The sequence below is a fragment of the Chroicocephalus ridibundus genome, chromosome 10, assembly GCF_963924245.1.
Source record: "Chroicocephalus ridibundus chromosome 10, bChrRid1.1, whole genome shotgun sequence".
NCBI lineage: Eukaryota > Metazoa > Chordata > Aves > Charadriiformes > Laridae > Chroicocephalus > Chroicocephalus ridibundus.
This window is the reverse complement of record NC_086293.1, coordinates 9460955-9484392: the sequence shown is the minus strand read 5'-3', so window position 1 is coordinate 9484392 and position 23438 is coordinate 9460955. Positions and strand designations below refer to the sequence as shown.

The window sequence follows — 23438 nt, the reverse complement described above, 5'->3', positions numbered from 1 at the left end:
CATTGCCCTGCACAGCTCTCGAAGGCGGGATGGAAATCCCCGCTGAGCATCCCTCGCCGTGCGGGAGCAGAGGGGTCGGGATCTGCTCCAGCTCTGAGCCCCCATCCTGCTGCCCCCGCGCTGGCTGCATGTCCCGAGTCACCAGCTGCTGCGGGAGCTGCCGCAGACGATGGAGCGACACACAGAGCGCTCCAACAGCCAACAGCCAGCGCAGAACCCCCTCCAACCCCCCGCCCGCCAGCCCGGGCTCCCTCGGCGACTTGCCTTCCTTTTCACATGATGGTCCGAGTCATTTGCGTGATGAGAGGGCCGGGATTTCTGCTTGGGGCTATCTGTCCCCTCAAGATTTTTCTCCTCCAGCAAAGGAGCGGGTGCAGCCTCAGAATTGCTCCTTTCCACTTGTCCTTCCCCAGGCACTGGGAGTCACGGCTCCTTGCGGGAGGAAGGGGCCGGAGCATTACACTTGACTCAGTCACTTAATCACCTGAAAAAAAAAAAAAAATAAAAAATGAAGAAAAACAAATTATAAAAACAGCACAGCCTTAAGAAGGGTTTCCTTAAGACTCCCCATACCTCAACCCCCGCGCACCAGCTCAGCCCCCCCAGAACACCCCCCGGAGCAGTGGCTGCCGCCAGGGCCGCCTGGCTCAGCCCCGGACGGGGCCAGCACAAGCCACGGCCCAAAGCTGTAGGCATGGGGCTGGGCTCCCTCCTGACTCTGCGGGTCCCCGGGGTGACGGGGAAGAGCCGGGCACGCAGCCGCAGGTGGCATTTCCAGGCTTGGCACCCGGCACGGCACAGCGCGTCCCGGGCACCGGCTGCACGGCCACGCCGGCGGCACGAGCGAGAGCAGCCTTCGTGCCAAAAGCAACGTACAACAAATAAACATCCAGGGCCTGTGTTTGCAGAGGACAAAGTGGATGCACACAAGAAACAAACATTTTGGGTTTAACTGAAAACAGCTCTTTGGGGAAAGCCCGCCCCAAGATGGCAGGTCACCCTGTGGTTCACTGCAAACGACAACACAAGGGTCTAGAGCCAAAACGTTTGCACAAGGCTAAAACATTGCTAGGAAGGGTCATGTCTCCCCACATCTGCCCAGGCTGACAGGAAGGGAACCCTCCGAAACACACACCAAAGCGGGACTGAGCTCCGGCTTTCGGCTCGGAGAAATAATGCTTTGGTTGAATGAATGGAGAGAAAACAGTCACTTCCAAAACTTACGACTTTTTATATATTAAGGAGTATAGCTTCAAGGGCAACAGTTTTTCTTGCGTTCTTCAAGTGCCAGGTGCCAGGGGACGCGCTCTGAAGTCACGGTGACAGTCGGGATGTTCCGCTGCCGCCTGGGACGTGCACGGCCCCAACAGCAGCGTCTCGTCTGGCTGCGGGGGGTACAAAGCCCCTCGCCAGCCTCCGCACCCACACAGAGCGCGTACTTCACATTTCATCTGCTTTTATTCACTTTCTATATCCATTTTTTTTTTCTAAGTACTTTCTAGCCCATACTTACTTAATAAATCAGACTTTTTCCCCTTACTGGGTATTGAAATACATTTTCATCTCACATCACTAGTTATTGTCATTAATGACAGATTTAACCCTGCAAGCGCCACCCGGTTCCAAAGCTAGACAACACTGACACAACACGTTTATAGCCCCAGCTCTCAAAAAGGAAAGCTCGCAGACAGCTAAGGACCACGGGACCCCCATCCCCGCGCACCGGCGCTGCCCGGCGTCCCGCGTCACCCCCGTCAGCCGGGCAGCCCCCGCCGAAGAGCGAGGACACCGCCTCACTAGAGGCATATTCACCGTCCCCTCTGCAGCTGCATCTCGTGTCTGACCTTCCAATTGCACTGACAGAGTTTGCTGAAGCTGTTCTCTGCGCATGACAGGCGACATCATCACCGTATTAAAGAAAGATGACGTGCTGCTAACTCAAATACCATTAAAACGTAACAATAAAAACCTCCAAGGGATGCTCAGCGGCTGAGGTAAACCGATCTGCATGAATTTCATTGACCATTATGCACACAAACATTTTTATTCTTCTCTGGCTAACTGCACAAAATTTAAATCTGTCTTGTATTAATCACTATAATTAAAAGGCAGACCCAAAAGCAGAAGTCGATAATTACACTCTTTTAAAAGGTTTGCTTTCAGTAAAAAACAAAACAAGCAAACAAAATCAGCTTCCTGTTTTTCCTCTGCATCTACTTACCTCAATGCAGCGATTACAGTTTGTATTCGCCACAGATTCAACCCGTTCTACACAAAAATATTGCTGGGAACCACGGTTTGAATCATGGAATCACAGAATCGTTTAGGTTGGAAGGGACCTTTCAGATCATTGAGGAATATTTTGGAAAGCAAAATGTCCAGTCCCGATTACAGCTACCGTCTGAAGCCAAAAGACACAAAGACCTCAGTCTTCGACAGACTTTGCGCTTTCTTTGCGGAGTTCTGATGAAAGGCGATGGCCAAAGCTCCAGGGCTCCGTAAGAACATCTTGCAATATTTTGCATGGTGTGTACTTTGCTTACAAGCTGTGTTTTAAAAACCTGCCCAGTTGTTCAGCTTTAATTTTGTCGCGTTGCTTTATTTCATTACAAGACTTCAGCGTTTTCCAAGATAAGACTTTAATGCTAATATTTATTTTAAAGCTAGAGTATTTAATCTCCAACAACCTTCCAATTTCTTTCAAATTTAATGACTTTAAACTGAAATAATGACACATACTAATGAGAAAGTTTACATGGATATATTTTAAAAAAAAAAAAAAAAAGCATGTTTCTGTAGAAAGCAGCTCACCCCGTCCCTCAGCTCCCCCAGGCCCCATCCCCAGCCCAGGCAGGGAACCGGAGCATCCGCGTCAGCCCGACCCCGGGGAAAACGCTGTCCCATGATTGCTTCCCAGAGGGCAGAGGAAGCATCCGCGGGACGCAAGCAGGGACAGCGGCTCCACGCAGCCCCACGGATCCGCTCCAGGCTCCAGCAGCTCACCGGCGCTCCATGACCAACCTTAAACTTCAACGGCCCACAGAGCTGGGAACAAAAATCCACCAGCACACCCACCTGGCTATTTTAAGGCAGGTTGAATGACAGTCATGAGAAAATTCAGCATTTTATTAAAGTACCCAGATACACTGAAATCTGGAAAAAAGCAAGAGGCGTTTCCCAGCATTAAGCCTCCCGCGCAGGCGGAAGCTCCGCAGCAGCGCAGCACTAGCTCTTCTTCCGCTTGCTCTTGGGAAGCAGCTGATCGTTGTCTTGCGCTCGGGGCTGGCGTGACTTTCTCTTGTTAGCTCGCAGGTCCAGAAAACTGCTGCTGGAAAAAAAGAAAAAGGAAAATAGGGTTTTGAATATTTCACCTTCACTGGAGGCTGCCTTAAAGCGCTGTAAGCGGTACGTGGGCACACACACGAGCGTGTTACTGCTGATGGCGAAGAGAAATACAGCCCCCGCGAACTGCCCCGTTCACCCCGAGCCCGCAGGACGGGGCGTCGCGGGGCCTCTCCCGTCACCAGGGACCGGTTTGGACGGGGAAGGAGCAGCAACGACCTTTCAAATTCCTTGTCCATAAATGAGAAGAGGCCCTGGCACTGACGAAACCCCATTACATTATATCAGAAAAGGTCAACCTGAAAGCGAGCCCTCCTGCGCGGCACAGCCACCCAGGGCAAGGACGAGGGGTTTTGGCCACGGTTACCCAAGAAGGAAAGCGCGTGGGACTCCCGTCTTCAAACAGGCTCTCTTTGCCAGAGGCTCTTCTCATTTATGGACAAAGAATTTTCCACTGGAAACTCAAAGAAGTGTTTTCTTTTTAGTCATAGAGTTAATTTTAAAGAAAAAAAATTGTTAAACTAGCCATATTTAAATTAAGCAGCTAATTTCCATCATTCAGCCTCAGAGCTTAAAATTCCACGTAGTGTTGACATGAAAGATATTGCTCATCCACCAATAGCTATTACTAATTAAACAGTCCTTACAAATGCACTCTTTTTTTTACCATTTGCTAGGATGAATCCATCTTGCAGGGATTATTCATTTGGCTTAAACTGGTAATTCACAATGGAAAATAACAATGGAAAACTCTCCAATGCCAAAGTCCGCATCCCTGCTGACTGCCACGAGACATCCACTAGCAGGGATGAACGGGAAGAGCTCGCATCTCCACGCTCAGTTTGGCGCCAGGGTGGAGGCAGAGCTCCTGCAGCTCCGAGACCCTCAGCCACGTCCCAGAGGACCAGCGCCAATCCCGGCACAATGGGATCCAGGCTGCGCCTCTAGAGCCGGCGGGAGGATTGAACGCACGCACCTGCAGAGCACAGGGAGGAGACGATGCATATCCATGCCCTACCCGACCCGGCGCAGCCCTCGGCGCCGCCGGCCGGACCAGTGGGATCGCTGTACTGCGGATGGATGGCGAGGGCCTTTCCCAGCCTCACCCTCCACCCCCTGCATTCACGCGGCGGCGAGCACCGCTGCAGGGCGACGGGCAGAGCTGTGGCCGTCCGTAATGTCTTGCATTTGCTTTGGCACAGCATCGCTCCCTCTCTTAGATCAGTATTCTCCTTTCTCCAGGAAATAAACCCCTAAACTTGACTATCTGTGTAAACCCAGATAAGAGTATCTCAAAGTACTTCCAAATGTCCTTGTAGCTTATGATGGCAAAGTAAACTCTCTGTGGCAGCCTTCATCTCATACCAAATACCCTGCTGACAATAATGATATTTGAGTTTGAAGTGCTTGAGGACAACTGCTTTTTATTTTTACTTCCATAAATACTTTTACAATCCCGCCACTACTTATAAGTATTTCACTTTATAGAGGACCTTACAGATACGACTTTCTACTGCCCTTTTATTACATCCAGATTTTGTTCCGGAATGAAGTATCTCCCATTTTCTACTTTTGTTTTGCTGAATTTAAGATAGGATGCAAACATCAGGAAAAAAATTAACATTGAACTAAATAAGGACTTCATCAATTATTTTCCATAGAAATTAATAATATTTTAAAAAGGAAACTGAAAAAAAAATGGGGAAGTTAATTACAACTTTTACTAACCTAAAGCTTTGTAACTACCAGTAACCCAGAGAAGATACTGGTCACAGAAACCTGTTCCAAGAAATCAGTGATTGGAATCAATCTAAACACCCACCCTGCAAATACTCTGCCCTTTGTCCCAACCGGGCCCGTTCACACCACTGACAGCGCCTGGGGGAGCTGGGAGAGCGCTTCAGTGCGATGCCTGCGCGAGGCTGGGGGCTCCAACCAGCGACGCAGCCCCAGTACCCAAAGGGCACCCCACGCCAGCCAGACACCATGGGGATGCCCCAGAGACACTGTCATTACATATTTCATTACAGTTTTCATACTTACCGAGCCCTTCAGAAATAAACCAATAACTAATTCTTGGTAAGTAACATTTTAAGTTGGCCAAAGAGACAGAATCTGTGCCCAGTACCAGGACCGGTGACTCCAGAGGAGCCTACAACCAGTTTGCGCCTCAAATATCAGTATAGAATAAAATCCAGCCAGTAACACACCTGAGGAAACACACACTGCACGGGAATCGCTCCACTGAAGCAGTGTGACGTTTCACTAGAGAGAAAGGTAATAAAGTCCAAGAATAAGCTGCTTAATGAGGTTCCACTGCATTATGGGGAACTTGTGGGGGATGCAACACATTCAAAAGGCTGAAAAAGGGAAATACGGGGAGGGGGAGCAGAGAGGCACAAACCAGACCAAAACATTTGTTTTTCATACAGCGCTCCCCAGGAAGGTCAGCTATCGCAATCTCCGTTGGAACACTGTGTATACGGCACATTGTTTTCCCCCCATCGTTCCCTCGTCCTCCAAAGGAGGTCAGAAAAGAAAACCAACTAGAGGGATTAGAGGTGTAAAGGAACATGACTTTACAGAAACTGGTTTTGTTTCCTCTGGGAAAGAGAAGACTGAGGAGAAATGGCGATAGTCTTCCAAAGTGTAAAACCCACTTCTCTCCTAACCAGGCTTCTACGCATCACTCACTTTTCAGCAAAGAAATAACCGTCCTTTTGATGACGGTGCTAATGAAACAAATAAACACCAGGAGACTGTGGAACCCTCACCACCGGGCATCTGCATCGACCCATTAAACAAGGACCCAGCAGCCCCTTTCCCACCACAGCAGGTACGGGATTTATGGAGACACCAGACAAATGACTGGAAGCCTAGTAATTTAACAAAGCCCATTTGAGTTCCCAAACTCCATCTGATATTATTCTTACTATAGTTACGAGGAATACAAATGACTGCACCTGCAAAACTTTAGAATGAAAAATATTTTCTTATTCATCTGACACCTCTATGAGTTTGTCTTGACCTGAACTTAGGCCTGCCAGATGTCAGCTAACGCCTTCACACAAGAACACACATCTCCTGCAAGTCTGGCAAAAACCAAGAATTGCCAGTACCAACTACTCCAGAAAGCACAGTATAGAGCCCCAGATGACACAGAAAATCAATGCTTTGTCTTCTAAAATCAATCTCCAGCTACTTTTCCCTACGCGCTCACCACCCCGGAGGTGAGAGGATGCTGCAGGCTGCAGGCACGGGCTCCTCGCGCTGCCACGGCTCCTCTTTGGCAGCAGCCGCCTCCAGCGCTCCCATGGAGCGGAGTCCCCTGCTGAGGGAGCAGCCCCCCACCTGGCGCTCTCTCCCGAAGTGTAAAGGGTACAAAAGAAAACACAAAATTCACTAAAAAAAAAAAAAAAAATCTCTTTTGATTACAAAATACATGATCACATTCACAAACACGTGATCGGGAGATTTGTGTTTCTCCCCAAAACATGACTCAGCAGCCTGATGCTGTCATCTGCAGACACAAAAACGGGTTAAACAAGCAATTTTTGCCTGGAGACTTTGTTTAATAAGGCAATTTCTGAACGCAGGGTCCATGTCAGTCTAATATTAAATGCTTATCAAGCCACAAACCTGTAAAGTCGCAGGCACTGGTACAACCCCGTAAGCCAGCAACACACTGAAGCCAACAGCACTATCTGCATACAGAGCTGTGTCCCGCAGCGGCTCACTCGTCATGCCGAGTTTCATGCCTCACCTATTAACACTTACCTGCACAAAGACACTTGCTCAGAGTCAGGAACTTAATCTATACTTGAAGGATTAAAACCTTACTCTCTTTCTGAATTTGAATTTAAAACCACTTGTCTGCCAATAAAAATTCAAGTCACCAGCAGCAGAGACTAATAAACCAGTGTGGTTCCTGGGGACAAGCAGGCAATGGCTGGGTGCGCCTATTCCGCGGGGGCAATGGGAGGCAGAGACTGTGGAAAACCAGCCTTGGCTGAAATGGCTGAAGGACTTGCTCCGTGGAGCCAGGCAGGGCTGAAGTAAATGCATCCTTCGGAAAGCAGCCAGTCAACCGTCACGGACCACGTCTCTCCCTAAACCAGCCCTGGTCGATGTAGTGTGATCTTGCTAATGTGGGACTGCCGCTTACACAGTCTCCAGAAAATTAAGAGTTAAAGGTGACTTTGACGGAGTTAAGTATGTTCTTCGGCCAAAGAAAAAGGAAGTTGCCTATTTTAATAATTCTAACAACAGAAGAACAAAGAATTTAACTCCGAACTGTCTTACCCTGGAATATGTGTGGAAAATGTCTCTCCACTGCATGGTTGAAAAGACACGCTGAACTAGGAGGACAAAAATGAACGCGTTCTGATCTTTGATACACTGTCCATATCTGAAAGCTTTCTTCTTAAGAATCGAGGGAGCATTGGGAAGCCTCCAAACTCCGCACAGCATTGCCAGGCACTTCGGAAAGTCCGAGCACCCGCAACAGAGGCAGGTACCCGCCGGTACGCCGTACCTGCTGCAGGGACGCCGGCACCGTGCGGCAAGTGGCCAGACCCGACCGGGACACTCCTCTGTAAGGGGGAGGGACCAGCTGCAGGGCGAGGAGCCCCCCGCGGCAAGGAGGCCCTGTGGCAAGGAGCCCTGCAAGCCAGGAAGCTTCTGGGAACCCCAGGGCCTCTCCACACGCATCTCCCGGTACAGTAAGGACATAAGAGTCATTACTTCAGGGTGTTTAAAATAGATTCAACTTCGGTTTACGTTCATTTTAATTAGGCTAAGAACATTTTGGTACTCTTAGACTGTGAGCCACTGGTCGCATGGCACGGTGCCACCAATATTAAAAACGCAGAGCAAATGTACTTGACCTTCTACAGAAATGTGCCCGCGTTAGCATTTGGTGCGACAGATCCCTTCCCATGCCATGCGGTGCATTTTATAATAATGAGGTTTGCTTCTCCAAGGATAAGGAGATCCCAACTACACACTACAGGGTCGTTTGTCCCCATCTCGGGTCAAGTCAGGCACGGACAATGCGACGGCATTTCTAGCAGCCTGCCTCACCTCGGGGCTGAAGTGAACTTGGTTCTCACAGCATCAAGGTACGCTTCGAGGCAGGCGGGGATCTTGAATTGCAACAGAGCACAATTAATGACTAACTGTCCTTTTGGTAAAAAGTCAAAAGTCCTTTGTTTTGTTTTGGGTTTGGTTGTTGGTTTTTTTTTCCCTCCACACAACAAAGTCATTTAGGAAATACATCCAGCAGGTACCATTTCTGAAATTTCATTAAAAGCTCTACAGAAAAGCTGCAACTGTATTTAGGAGTGAAACTGAGCTATGACTGAATGGTAAAGTCACTATAAAAGCCACCCATCAATCCCCACATTAATTTTGAGGCATTCAGATCTGGTACTGCCCAAAGAACTGACCCAGGTGCGCAGTTAATGGGGTGTCATCAACCACCTATTTGCCATCCGCACCAGGGAACCGTGAGACTTTGAGTAAGTGCCCCCAAAGAGGTGCCCGAGAGCTGAAATGCTGCCTCAATTTCATCAGGTACCGAGTAATACAAACTTATGTCATCCCAATAACGTTACTCCACAGCAAGTGGATTTGTTGCTTAACAGACAATGAGAAAAGCAAGAAAAAAAATCCCTTTTGAAAGCTCAGAGAGCATCGAATTGTGTTTAAGTCAATTGCCGGAAAGGAATGAAGTTTTGCAAAAAATATGCTCCAAACTGCCACTAAAATATCCCTACACTGCTCCATTTTTGCACTTTCACAAATAAATAGCAAGGATGTCATATACAAATGAAAGACGACTCTAGGGAATTTATGTAATATCTCAATTTTCATTAAAAGCTACAAAAAAATAGACAATTTATTCTAAATGCAGAATATGTATGTTTATTGCTTCTTTATTAGATCTGTCATGTAAATTAAAATGCTCAACAAATCACCGTTCTCACTGAAAAAGGCACAATATCCTGGTTCAGGACTTCATCTGTTCACACAAGTCTCTCGCTCTCTGCTAAGACATAACTGCACCGAGAGATGCTGTTACGGCCAGAGCCCCTTCAGCTGCTCACCCGGACAGATGAGAAGGCTTTGTTTGGAAACCAAAGCTATAGATTTGCGCTGAGACTCAACCATCCCATCTCCCTCTTGCCATTTTTTCATCTGCTTAGGGAAAACAAAGAGTCAGCGCGAGTTTTAAGCTTGTTTTACATGGTCTAATTCTCTTTCAGAGACCTTCAGTCCATAATTGTATGAAACCTGTAACTCTGCTGCTAACACTGGCAAACACTAAAAAATAAAATGGTGATAAAAAAGCCTGTGGGAGGATCCAGTCCCGCCCGTGTCACCCCACCACGGCACCGCAGAGACCATCCTGGGTTAGGGACAGGAACATGGAGCTGAGTTTTCCCCCTGCCAGGTGCCTGGCACCCGTGCACCGCCTGGACACGCCGCAGGGGACACCAGCTCGCCGCTCCCGCTGGGGAGGGGAGAGGGGGGATAAAAACACTGATCTTCCTTCCTGCTCCCAGGAACGCACTCCCTGAATAAAGTAAATTCAAATTATCAAGCCGTGCTGTCACTACTCAGCAAAGAGCAGCCCGTTCATATCTCCTCCACTGAAGCTTCAACTTGAATTTAACCCTTCCAGAGACACAAGAAACCCCAAATCCAAACTGTGGAAAAGCGTAAAATAGGAAGATATTCTTTAGAAGGACTCAAAATCACATTTGACAAAAAGGAGTCATTTACATACAGAAAAATAATTTTCTCCATTTCAGTTCACAAAATGATCCTGCTTTTACGGATCATGCTCTGGGGCAATACTGGCTTGCCTTTAGTACGGAAAAGTAAGTGCAATAATAAGGATTTGCATCTAAAATACTAAGAGAGCATAAAGAAACGTATTCTCCCCGATCACAGCTGTAACTAAATGAAGACCCCTTGCCCTGGTCTTGCTCTGCAGAGCCTCAGCCAGTTTCGTGCCTAGACCTGTCACCAGCAGGTGGGGACGTCCCCACCGCCAAAGGGAGACCGTGTGGGGCAGCACACAGCAACGCTGTGACAGGTTCCGTCCCCACGCCCTAGTATCAAATAATGTCAATTGGGATTTCCAGGTACTAAAAGATGTAACAGCCCAGAGATGGACTATTTCAAAGTATTTTCATCAGTACAAAGCGTGCATTTGAGCCCCAGCGACACGCAGACCAGCGCTGCGCCTTTCACGCTTCCGCAGGGAAGGTGGAAAGCTGATGGAAAGTCCCCTCCAGGACAGGGATTCAGGCTGTTCCTTAGCTCCGGGCCTTTGTTCTACACGGAAAAACCTCACTTCTGGTAATCCCACCCACCGGCAAACGTTTCATGTGCTCCAGAGGCACGACGGCAGTATAACTCAATGCCAATAGTTTCAGTATCTGGAAAGCTGAACTGTAACACCACACGGGGCAAAGGCAAACGACATCCAAACTACCAGCCTGGCGAACGCGCCACTGCACACACAGCACCCAGCAGCAGGTGCGCCTTCCCCCCACCCCCGGCTTTGTTTGGTTTTGAGACTTTGCAAAATACAACTACCCTTGAAAAACAAATTACTTGGGACAGAGAATGAGGCAGAAATCTCATTTAGTTTTAGGCTAGCTTTACTGTTTTAAATTCTGCCCATTTCTAGCGTCGATGCCTACAAGCTTCCACAGCAGAATGGTAATTACCTTATGTTCAAAAGCGTATTAAAACACAAAGCCAAAAACTGGAGCTTCTATATCACTTGGTTCTCTCACTTGGAAATATCTGATTGTTAACTCTTACAAAAATAAAGTGAGAGAAATGGTATCTTTCTGGCATAACCCAACTCGCATAAGATCTGGGCTGGTGCTGAGACAGAGCCGCTGCCTGTCCGTGCCGTGCCGGAGGTGCCTGCCCGTGGTAGGGCTGGCAAAGCCCAGCCCTGGCTCGCTCCCACCCGCGCCGCCTGGCACCCTGCAGGACACAGTTCTGCAACAGAAAGAATAGCTTTCAGCAGAGTTGTAGATCTGCTGTACTTAACATTCTTCTGCACTTACCCAACCTGGCCTAACTTTGTTACCATTCCACTTAAACAAACCCACCAAATGACTGAGGAGTTTCTGTGTGAAGGGAATTATCAAAGGAACAAATGATTTTGCTGTGGATATGTATCATAACTAATGCTAACATCCAATACTGCTAGGTAGAAACACTCCATTAACGAGCTCCAGCGCTGTTTTCATTATTGACATTCCCATTTCTTCTTCCACCAAGGAACACGTTTTTCCAACTCATGCAAGAAGCCACAGATGCCAAGCCCTGAGGGCACAGCGTATTCTCTCCTGCACTGCAGAAAACAATGCTGCCAGTTGGCATCGCCAGAATGGAGTTCGGGGAGCACACAAAAAGAATAGACAGTAATTTGATTGCACCGTCACCAAAATATTGCAAGCCACTATCTGCTGATAAAGAAACTGGAGTCCACCACCTGCAAGTTTGGGGATGGCAGGCTCCAAAGATACGGAAAATACAGCTGGGAAGGCGAAGACTGTTGGCCTTGCCATGCACTTTTACAACATTTCGCAAAAATATTTTTAAACTGGATGATGTTTTTAACACGTATGGTAGACTAGCTACTACCTGCAACATTAAAACTAGATGTAATACATAGAAGCCATATACTCCAGGCGTTACACAGACAAGTAAAATCTCATGAGAATTATATTAAATATCCTCATACAGGAAGCACAGAATCACCAAACCCAAAGTTTTCCCTCAATAAAAGGGGCTGCGAGGAATTCTTATAGAAAATACTGAAGAAGTACATAGTCCCCACGGTAATTAATTCCCATTCTACCATTGTTTTAAAAATGTATACCTCTTGTTACCATTCCTCATGCTGGTGCTGCTGCAGAACAATTCACCCCATGGCTGTTACCCCTCGGCCTGCTCCCGAGCCCTGCCGGCACGGGGCACCGCAACCCCGCGGGGTACAACTTCCAGCCCCATCCTCCCCACCACGCCACAGCGGGCATCTACATACTCAAAAGCTGAACCGATTGGGTGCATCTTTATGCCAATGTTTGCACCCTAGTAAAGGTGACTGGCTTTAAAAGCAAAAGCACACAAGCTCATCACACCAACATCGGCCATGCCACCCTTGCACCTTCACACGCATCAGCTGAAGTAATTTTAATGGGTACAGTTTGGAAAACTGGAAGCAGTTCCAGCCAGAGGATTTTAGGTTGCTATGGAGTCCCGGTTTGTCATGGATAAAGCAGGATGCTACGCCAGCCATGGGAACAGCCATTCACATGGTGCTCTGCCGCCAGCCTCGTGAACTGCCTTCACGCAGCCCATCGCTTCTGAGTTCTTAGGTGCCCATCCTCATCTCCTCGCGGCTGCCCAGTACCGTCCCTCCCGCCCCTGGGTTCCCACCAAGTGAGTCGGGGCAGCTCTGGTAGCAGCGGCTTCGCCGGGTGCGTACTGCCACGGACAGAGATGCAGTGTGCGAGACCTGCTCTCGCACAGCTGGCGGGGCTGCTCTCAGCTGCCTTGGCTTCTCCGCTCACGTCTCTCACTCCTCTGCAAACACAAGAAGATGCACTCAAAAAACCCACCCGTTTTCTCCATCTCTTGCTGTGCATTTTCACGCCTCAAGCATCAAGAGAATGCGGGAAGCTGCAGGACGCTGGCCGGCTCCCTCGCCTGCAAGCCCTCCAGCTCCGGTAGCCACATTCCACCTTTCCTGGTTTGATCACAGTTCAGAGCCACAAATCCTGATGGATTGGCTTTTATTCAGGAGCCCAGTTCCTCGTGATCCAACTCACTGAGATATACTACTTCACAGGTTAATTGGTTATTACCCAATGAGGTGGTTACCAGGGACTTCAGATGATCCCTGACACCTATTTATCACACCTATGTCAAACTTAAATCTTGTAGCAGATCTAAAAACATCTGTGAAAGACAGCTGTGGCTGCTGCTCTCTGGTACCTGGCAGCAGCACCAGATCGTCACCAGGGGAGGGAGACCAGCATCTGCAACGTGTACAACCAAGTATTTCATACTTCACTGCCCGTCTCAACCAGTCACTTGCAGAACTACAAAACAAAGTGCGCTTGTGAGCGCCCTCCCAGTAAAGGCGGCTCACCTTCCCAAAGCGATGCCTCTCTCCACAAGAAAGGCTTTACGATTCCTCTCTGTTTTCCCAGTGGCGAACTCCAACACTGACCTCTGACGCCACTGTAATCAAGGCCTTACCAGTGCTTCCATTAAAGCTCCTTAACATCCTTTAGATTATCTAAGCACACACTTTAAAAGTTTCAAATGTTACTTTTTTCATTGATTATGAATTTTAAGAGCTGTCACGATCTATTGACCACGTACGTATGTATGTAACGGATAACAGAGAAAATTGTGTCATAAATAGTCTTTAAAAAGCAGACGAAGAGAATTAAATGCAACATGGCTCTCATCGCGCCCCTAAGACCAACCACCAAAGTGGACGTGATATTCCAAGCGATCCCAGATGGAGCCAGTTTCAGCTGCAAGGGCGGACTGTACTACTTGTGCAGACTCCACCAGCCTTCATTCCTGTTTCTTTGTATAATCACTACAAAGCTTTTCAGCTGATCTAACATTGCATTATCCCAAATTTCACTATAACTGCACACCTTCAACACCCCCGCATATCCCGTATTTCCTCTCCACCTCCATGTGTTTCATTCGGTTACTTCAGGAATGCCTGGATGGTTTCTTAGTATGTCTTTGTACAACACCTTGCACAGCTAAACCCAAATATTACCACGATATAATAGAAGGGGATATTTAGTTTTAAGAAATAAAGTGTTAAGATTTTAAAAACAAGACAGTGTTCTTCTCTCTTCAAACTGAAGTAAGTCCAAAAAGACGCTGCAATTCCAGCATGTTCAACTTGACAGAGATGTAGGTGGGACTGACAACAATGTGACTTTAAATACAATAGAAGATCAGACTGTCTTAATTTTCCATAAAAATCAGTTAGATTAGACCAATGATTTTCAACTACTCATCTGCAGATCCTTGGAGCACCCAGGTATTATTTTCCAAGGATCCAAAACCACTGACCAAATTGTATCTCCCACTACTGGGGAGATCCACCCAGAACCTGATGTTTCAGAGACATCCGCCTCTCCTGCAGCAAACGCCTGGGATGCCACAAACTGGAAACTCCTGACCAAAATCGGTCACAAGGACTTCTCCACGCATATATTCCACTTACTTGTCAGAAGATGTTGAACATGTCTCAGGCTCTTGCAGATCTCTCAAAATGTCTGAGCTGGAGCTGAAGGGGAAAATAAAACAGATGTAAATTATTTTAGCAATACCTACAGCAAAGCAGGGCTCCACTCGGCAAAGGCGGTGAATCCACACTGGCAAGGAGAAGCCATTTCAACCAACGGGAAATAATTTCTACCAACAGCACAGTCCAGAAAGTTCTGGCTCTGCATCACGTAATTTTCAGAGTTACTGCTGGGTCCTGTTTTCATTATTTACCATACAATTCTCTGTTCGTGGCTGCCTGTTGGTAACTACAATACCTTTATATTCACACGCACCAGACGATTTCTCTGGAGAGGATCTGCAAGATACTTTGGTGGGTAAAGTACAACATTTCAAAGAGCAAAGGCACTTTCAACCTCAAAACTCAAAGTTTAGGTATAAGCTTACATTTTTGCCACAACCAAATCAACATCCAAGAAAAAAACGTTAACGTTGAAATTGTTAGCGACAAAAATCCAAACTGCACGACTGTCAGCACGTCCAGGTAAAAGCCAAGTGAAACGCGCTTTTCTGGACACACAGTAACTCATCACATGAGCAGAGGGGACCCGTTTTGAGCTCCTTGAAGCCAGTCTTCCTTGTCAAACCTTCCGAGGAAAAGGCACGACCCCGAAGGCAGACAGAAGCATACACTACGCAGCGTCAACCTGCTGCCATCTGCCCCTGAAGGAACGTTTTGGCTCTGTCATCTGATCACATGTTCTGAAAAGAACACAACTGACCACTGAAAGACTTATTTCATAAAGCTATTTATTTCTTAATTAAAATAACTAATTTAAATCTTCAATAGATGCTTTTCTCAGACAAAGGAGAAAAAAAAAAAAGCATCTCAGTGCCTTGGAAACTGCAAAGGGAGGTGAATGAGGATTGAATCAAGCCCGATGCGTCACAACTTTTTTCTTAACCTGCTTGAAAAGATTATTTAGCTTTTCATCTTCACACATAATTTTACATTCTAATGGGACAAGGAAAATAAACTATTTCTTTCTTAAGTCAGTATTTATACACTTACTATAGAGAACGCATCAGGTCAACCTCAGTACCAGTGCTGGGCAGGTGAAAAGCTTCAATGTAAAGGATTTAAGATGGTAACTCCAAATAAATAAATAAAGACGAACAACCCTACATCATGAGTTTTCGGCAATAAGCTTAACTCTGCCAACCTGGCTCACAAGGGGCTCGCGCCGGTCCCGTCAGTGCTCAGCAAGCCTCCAAGCCCTGGCAGCAACGAGCGCCCAGCATGCCATCCCAGACTGCTCTGGTGAGAGCGAGCACGTCCACACGCGCAGTCTTCACGGGTTAATTTGTTTCTATACAAAATTTAAATGTACTTTAAAGCTTCTCCAGTAGTGAAGAGATCCATAACACTAGAGGCTAAGCACCCCTCTGCAAGGCTGCAGAGGGGCTGCCTTATCCCCGCTCCCCCCGCAGAAAGGGGGGGTTCCCCAGCTCCTGCGGGACCCACCAAAGGGATCTCCTCCGGGCACCCACACGGCACGGCTGGAGCGAATGTGTTTGCTACATTCCTATGTGTTTTACAGTAGTCACAGAGGCTACTTAAATCAGGGCATTATTAAATTCAGCTATCGCTACTGCGTCAACATGGGAAGAATCCACGCGGCTGTAGACAGACGCACAAACGTACATAGACACGTATTTCATTAACTCCAAGTATGAGCTCAGTGATGTCTGTCAGACCCCTTCACGTCCTCAAAGTTAAAAAAAAACCCAAACCACACAGATGTCTTCAGCCTACATTTGAAATAAGAAGAAAATTTTGTCAAATTCCAATAAAATCCCAATTAAGCAAACACAACAGTCTGGTCAATTATTGATAAATAACTTCTATTGCACATTCAGGCTCTGCGATATAAACCATTGCAAAGTTCTCAAGTACATGCCAAATTGCAGGGTGGCAGAAATCAAATAACACATTGGAAAATGTTGTTTTCTGGAAACTATCTTTCAAAAAGACGTCTGGCAGCTCCAACAGTCTATACATTATTGCAGAAATCGCATAACAAACTATGTCACACAAACAGTTGGGAGGTTTTAGTGTAAACCCAGGGACAGCACTTGGACACCAGCTCTCTTGGATTTACTTTAAAGCTTTTAGAGGAAATTATTCCCCTGTTTGTTAGAAAATAGCAGGCAGATTTTCAAGAACAGGAGTCAGCAGTTAACCGAAGCACTTAATATTTATAACATACTGCATCATTAGAGAGAAGATAATAATTCAAACACGAGAAGGAATTTAAACTGAAATAACGTCATTGTGCAGCCGAGGAGGCTCAGGGTGCAGAGAGTGCCTTGGGCACACCCCGGCCACTGCCAGCGAGCCCGATGTGATGCGATGGGTACATGTATGCCAGGCAGCCAGCAGAAGTGCTCAGCCACACGGTTTGTCACCACCACCGGGGCGCTTCTGACCGCGCACATGCTTTTGGCAGCTCCCGGTGTCCTGCCCTGGGCCAGCACAGCCTGACCGCGGCTCTCCGTGCGCACGGCTGATCCCCCATCGCCGGGCTCTCTCCCAGAGATGCGGCCAACGCGTCCTGCAGCGCAACACGAGCATTGCCTCCAGCGCCTGCCCTCAGCCGGGATGCAGCCCCAGGGATCCCCCATGCCCCACGGAATGTGTGACACGTGCCTGGCCCTAGGGCACACCGGGACGGGGAATCATGTGCAAACACTTTTTTTTTTTTTTTTACCTTTTCTTATATAAATTAATAAATGGCAGGCAACTCTTTATAAGGTAGCAGGATTGTTTTCCTCCATTACCATTTTGTCCCCTCCTGTTGCCTGTTCTCCCCTCTGAAGTGAGACTCATCAGACGTTACTGTGGTGATAACTATAGAACCACCAACAGCATTTCAAGGGCGAAAAACACCAGACTAGATTAGAGGAACTTTTAACACATGCGCATTCAGCGAGAAAGATAAATAGGAAAAAGATACCAAAAATATACGCAAAGCACTGGTGCCATATGGAGAAAATTACTTTGAAACAAAATGGATTTAGAAGCTTTGCGTGCCATTTTAGAAACTCTTCAATAGTTCCCCAGGAGCTTTCATGAGCTGACGAATAAATCTGTCAAATTACAAACATTACTCAACAGAGCGGTTTTAATATGGAAACAAAAGACACCTGAAACCAAAAGCTGTGACTGCATTTACAGGGAAAAAGGGTTTATCCCTGCATGAATTACCAATACCGGTGCCCAGGGTACCTGGAAGCGGAGCAGGCACAGCCCAAACCAGCCCCATGGGCGAGTGCCGGGGTGGCGAGGAAGCCCTGGGACACGGCCCGCGGGAGGCAGAGGGTCACCGGCTCATCCCAGCTGCTCCTCAGAGCACGCGCTGAGCAGGGCTCCGTCTCGGTAACGCGTCTGTCTGCTGGATCCCCACAACCCACCGCGCTCCCTCCGTACCGACCTGCCTCTTCCCGCAGCCGGCACTCGGGCAGCCGTTCACATTTCTTATTTCAGCACCAAATCTAATATGAAACGGTCAAATGAAAAACACGACAAAACACACTGCAAAAACAACAGTGGATGGGGAAAGTTTTGACGTCCAGCAGTTTTTTTTACCCTCAAAATCATAAGTCCATCAAAAACTCATTTTTGGTTCACAAACTGGATGCCCAAGGAATAAGTTATTATCATACTTCTAAATCCTACCCTGATGTTCCAGTTACATTTTTTTAAAGCAAAAAGGGGGTGGAGGACAAGGGGCTATTTGTGTGCTTTTAGTCCCCTAAAATAGAAAAAGAACAGGTTTGATGCCTGAACATGATGTACTTCCTTGCCTTGAAAATGTAGCGTTATTATCATTTATCACCAACTGCGTAACAAGCAAAACAATAAAAGTGAAAAAATTTGGCTAACACTCAGAACAACAATGCAAGCGCATAATTTGCATGTGTAATTCAGAGTCCGTGCCTACCAAATTATCTTAAAACTTGAGCACAAAATGTCCTCAAGTGAGTGAGTTACCACCTCGGCCCAGCGGTGCAGAGGGAGCGGGCTATCAGCTCAGGAGCGATCAGTGCCCCAGCAAACCCGATCAACCCTTACGCTGTAATTGCCGCGAGAGACCGAGGACTGATGTAGGTAACGGGACGAAACCAAGCTGCAGCGCTGCCAACCTCCCAGCTGCAGCTAAAATGCCCTTTGTTTCAGAATTTCTTCAAACAGTCCACTGTTCCAAGCCAGTCACTCAATGAAATGCTTCCCTGCATCGAGTCTCTCTTAAACATCAATTGCTTTTACAAAGACTGAGAAATTGCTTGATCTGGAGTTGAAGTAATTATATACCTTTTTTCCACACGCAGGGCGGGGTGGGGGAGGTGGGGGAATAAAAATAAATAGAAGCTTGCAAATAAAAAAAAAGCCTCCTTAAATATAAACAACTTTTCAAGTAAGCAAAAGAAAGTTTGACCACCAAGGGAATTCGCATTTTAAAATAATTCTTTTTTTCCCCCCCTGAAGAAAGCTCCTAAGCTGCTCTTATCATTGAATGAATTCACTTAAACTGAAGAAAATGAATTAAATAAAAAAAGAAACAGCTACCTCATTACGTATGTTGTTTCTCTAAATCTTAGCCTAAGGGGCCAAAAGAGATCACAGAATTGAGAATAGTTTTGTTAATTTCGTCGGCGTTTTCTGCCTTTTCAGTACCCCGCAGGTATCTACCTGCACCGGGGCCAGACAAAGCAAAACACGTCTTCACACTTCATTCAGGCTCCAAATCCAAGGCAATTTCCCACAAGAGGTTTTCTGTCCTTTTCTTTAATAAAGGTCATTACTCTATCCTAAGATTTTACACATCAGTTCCAGATGAGCAAATTTTTGTAGCAAAACCATTAAAGCTCTGAACCGGACCTGCTCCACGCTGGCAGAGCAGGCGACAGGGTGGGAGGAGGTTTCCTTTCCTGCACTTAGTCCCATCTCCAGGTTGAGGAAAGGGCAGCTCCAATGACTCCAGCCATTCCCCAACTCTTCTGCAGGATTAGTTTCCTCAGGCCACTTATAGACAATCAACCAAGAGTAAACTATTCCTTTCTTGACCATCATTTGGATGTGACCCCCCCCAAACTTCCCCCCCGCCCCAGATAAACACACCACCTTAAAATAGCGAGAAAAAAGCTGACGTAAGTGTGAATAACATGTCTCGTTCTAAAAATGAAGGGAGCAAATGCCTCTTTGAATTTGTTTATTTTAAGGCAGATTAAGTTCCTTCTTGGCTTCGTGGTGAACAGCCAGTGTCCTTTAATCAGTCCATCTCGCTGGGCATTATGTACTTCGCTCTGGCACGTGCATTGTGCATTTCTTTCCTCGGTGCTGGCAGGAGAAACGAGCTCCAGGCTGTCTCGTTTCACCAATGTCATTTGAAGGTGAAAGCCCGGTTGCAAGGAGTGAGGGAAAATGGTTTTCTCCACCGTGCAATCCTGCTTCCACCTTGACCTGCCCGGGACAAACAGCAGGAGCTTGCTGCTGGAGTGGCCACCAGTCCTACATGACATCCAACATTCGCTGTTTACCACAACGTCTTCCCTGGCTCCCCAGCACCTCCTCTCCACACCACGCACCCCTGGCACCACCGAGCATGGCGTCGTCTGCCCGGCTTTGGAGGACAGCAGGTTTGCCAGCTTGGGGCCTTCCCCCGGGCTCCCCATGGGAGGGCTCTCATCTATACTAACCATTACGGAGCTTCCACTGTTTCACTGGTTTTCCTGACTTTTTCCAGGCTTTCTGGGCTTTCAGTGGCCTCCTCTGCAGCTCGGGAGCATGCCTTTGACGCTTTCCTTCAGAAAAGGAAAAGATCTGCTGGATCTTTCTTAGGAATCTGCAACAGTTGGGACATCTAGGCTGAAGCAGGAGAGAGTTCTGGGGTACTATCACTTCTGTTTTCAGGGCTCAAGGATGTCCCAACCCCATGGCTGTCGAGTAGGGACTGATGTCCTCCTGGATACAGGCCATGAATAACCACTTTCCCCCATACACATCTGGGGTCATCCACTGTTACTGTTTGAAATGACTTGTCCAGGACTCTCCCCACCATGTCTCACACTTCTTGGCCATTTGTTACAGCTCCCAGTTTGTGGAAGAAAGGTATGAATCAACAACATAGCAGAGAAGTATCGTCATCCTTCCATGATGAACCAACCCACATTTGAGGCCAAAAATCAAAGATAAAACACTCCTGTCTAACACTGTAATATACATCATCTCTGAGCCAATGTAGTTCAAGATTTATTAAGTCAAAAACGTACTGAAGAACTGAAAAATGCAGTTATTCCTCCGATCAACACATTTTCATATACCTTCTCATGTGACAGTGACGGCCAGCTGCAGGATCAGGACAACGCTTTCTTTAAACTCTGCCAGCAACTGACAGGGAAGAGCCTGCAAAGCTTTTTCAGCCGCTCCGTCCTGTCAACGGTCTCTCCGACAAACCCGCATCTCCTGAGAGGTTTCCAAAGGATTGCTGCCATCCAGTGAACTCCAGACTAACTGAAGCACGGCTCCCTATTTCTGCCTCCTCTTCAGCTGATGAACTAAAGCCCAAATTCTGCAAAGCACATAAATCCCAGACTGAGTGACCAGCTAAATCCAGATCATAGATCCTGATCAATAGCTCCTAAACTTAATGCCAAAAAGCCCCATTTACTGCAAATGAGGCCCCTTGCCTGGGCACGAATCTCACCTGGCAGACGCTGCAGTCACCCCATGTATTCCAACGGCAGAGAGATTTATACAAGCTGCAGATATAGCACTTCTCCACCAGGATTTCAAAATTAAGTCACTGTGTTTCAGCGTACACCTCAATATCTCAGACGAGGCCAACAATATATATTATCTACTGCTGCAAGTCTTCCACTCCAGTCATCAAGAGCAAACGCTTTCTTCTAACACAAAGTTTTAAAGAGAAATAAGTTGATTAAAAACCAGGATATTATCCCCATTATATAAAATACTTTTAATAGAATATTTCCTCTACACAGTTCATAACCGCAACACTTATCACTGTCCCACCTAGTTTCATTTCCAATTTTCTTATTGTTTAAGTAGTTGCGTAAAATTTGGCTTCAGTCCCAGAAAGTATAAGAATGCAATGGGACTATTTATATGGAGCACTAAAGTTCTATGAAAGCTTTATGTATGACTTCATAGCTTTGAAAAATTATCCTTTAGAAGTCATGGCTTTGTTTATCTGTTATCCACATATTGGTGGGATCATCAATTTATGAAGAGACCAACATGTTTGAGCCAATGCTATAACCTCCATGCATGGCCTGTATTTTTTTTCCAACAGGTGTAAAATTTTCACATTTTCTCAATGAAAGCATCAACTTTTGAATAATATCAGTACATCAGTGATTATTGTACAATGTATGAGTTTCTAATATTGACCAACTGCGCTCTCAGGAAACATTGATGTGAGATTGACAAAAGACAGAAGGTCTTATGAAGGAGAAAACATAGGAATCATTAATTTATTTGCAGCATCTTTTTACAGAGCAACCCTCTAACTTCAAGATTGTTGTTATATTCCTTAGGCTGCTCAAAATCCTAATTTTCTTTTAATCCATCATACATCAGCCTTCCATTTAGAAGTGCACTCTTCATAAAAACACAGTGTGCCGATTTGGACTTACAAATATATTTCAAGTTTTGACGTTTCAATGTGAAAAACATTTACCCTTGTCAAAGGATATCCTCTTATTATCAGAAATAAAATACAAGCCTCAGAAAGTCATTGCTTGGTACAATAGCACAATGCTACTTAAACCCTCAACAACTAAATCATTCTTTTTTGATTTGTGCTATATTTATTGCATGACAATTAACAAAACATTAACCCCATAGTAACCAGAGAGTGACAAAACATTTCACTATTTCATGCAGTTTATAGAACTACACCTACTTCTTATAATCTCTGAATATCTTGCCGTAATTCAGGTCCGGTTTGATTACGCCGAAGCGTGTCCGCAGGGGACGGAGCAGGTGCCAGCTCCGCGCGGAGCTGTGCAGCCCCGGGCAGGGCAGGACCTGCCAGAGCACCAGGGCCAAACACAGCATCGCACCGGGACACCCGCCCTGCTGGCGAGCCCAGCACCGAGCAGCTACGCGAACAGCAAAGAAGAAAAGCACATTGAATTCTTTTTCATAAGCGTTCCCCCACACTAGTATTTGGAGAGGGGATGATCCCTGTAACCTTTGTTTTGTTTCCCAGAAAACTGCAGCAGAGCATTCTTCAGAGAGGTACCGTTTGGCAGGAGGAACACTGCGGTTAAACGAGAGGGGCTTCACAAGGCAGCGGGTGTCAGGAGCTAAGCTTTCCCTCCGTTCTCCTTGCTGTATTCACCTCTCTTTGAGCAGAGCAAGAAAACAGGGGTTTGGCTGTAAAGGATGAGAATCTACAGTGTGCGATGCCCAAGGCACACTCCCGAGCCCAACTGCCGATCACTGGAGTTTAATACACAACAGAACACGGTGAAAAAAAAAAAAAAATAAAAAATTACCATCCGAAGAACCCTACCACTTTGTTGAACTTCTTGACCAGCGCAGTAGCTAGCTTTTAAGGTTACACAAACTGCCCTATATTTAAATAAAAATAAATAAAAAAAACACACCACACATACAAACCAGGGGATATGCACAAAGTAGGAAAGCAAAGAGAAAATCCCGGAGAGATTCTGAAAAAACAATCCTGTGCAGACTCTAGTAATCC

The 23438-nt window shown here is 46.6% G+C and overlaps 1 protein-coding gene across 3 annotated transcripts in view; it reads right to left on the bottom strand.

The window, feature by feature from the left end:
- Positions 1-270: 270 nt before the first annotated feature.
- RAD18 (RAD18 E3 ubiquitin protein ligase) overlaps positions 271-23438 on the bottom strand; it is a 60085-nt gene continuing 36917 nt past the window's right edge. The window contains exons 12-14 of one of the 3 annotated variants that reach the window (XR_010072826.1): positions 14642-14704; positions 3076-3328; positions 271-484 (exon numbers count right to left, since the gene is read on the bottom strand). Coding sequence is in view for 2 of the 3 variants with exons in the window: in XM_063348371.1 (XP_063204441.1) it covers positions 3226-3328; positions 14642-14704 (166 nt within the window). In the remaining variant the exon portion in view is untranslated. Of the gene's footprint in view, positions 485-2847; positions 3329-14641; positions 14705-23438 lie in introns of those variants that run through there. The other 2 variants (XM_063348371.1, XM_063348372.1) reach the window with 2 other exon arrangements.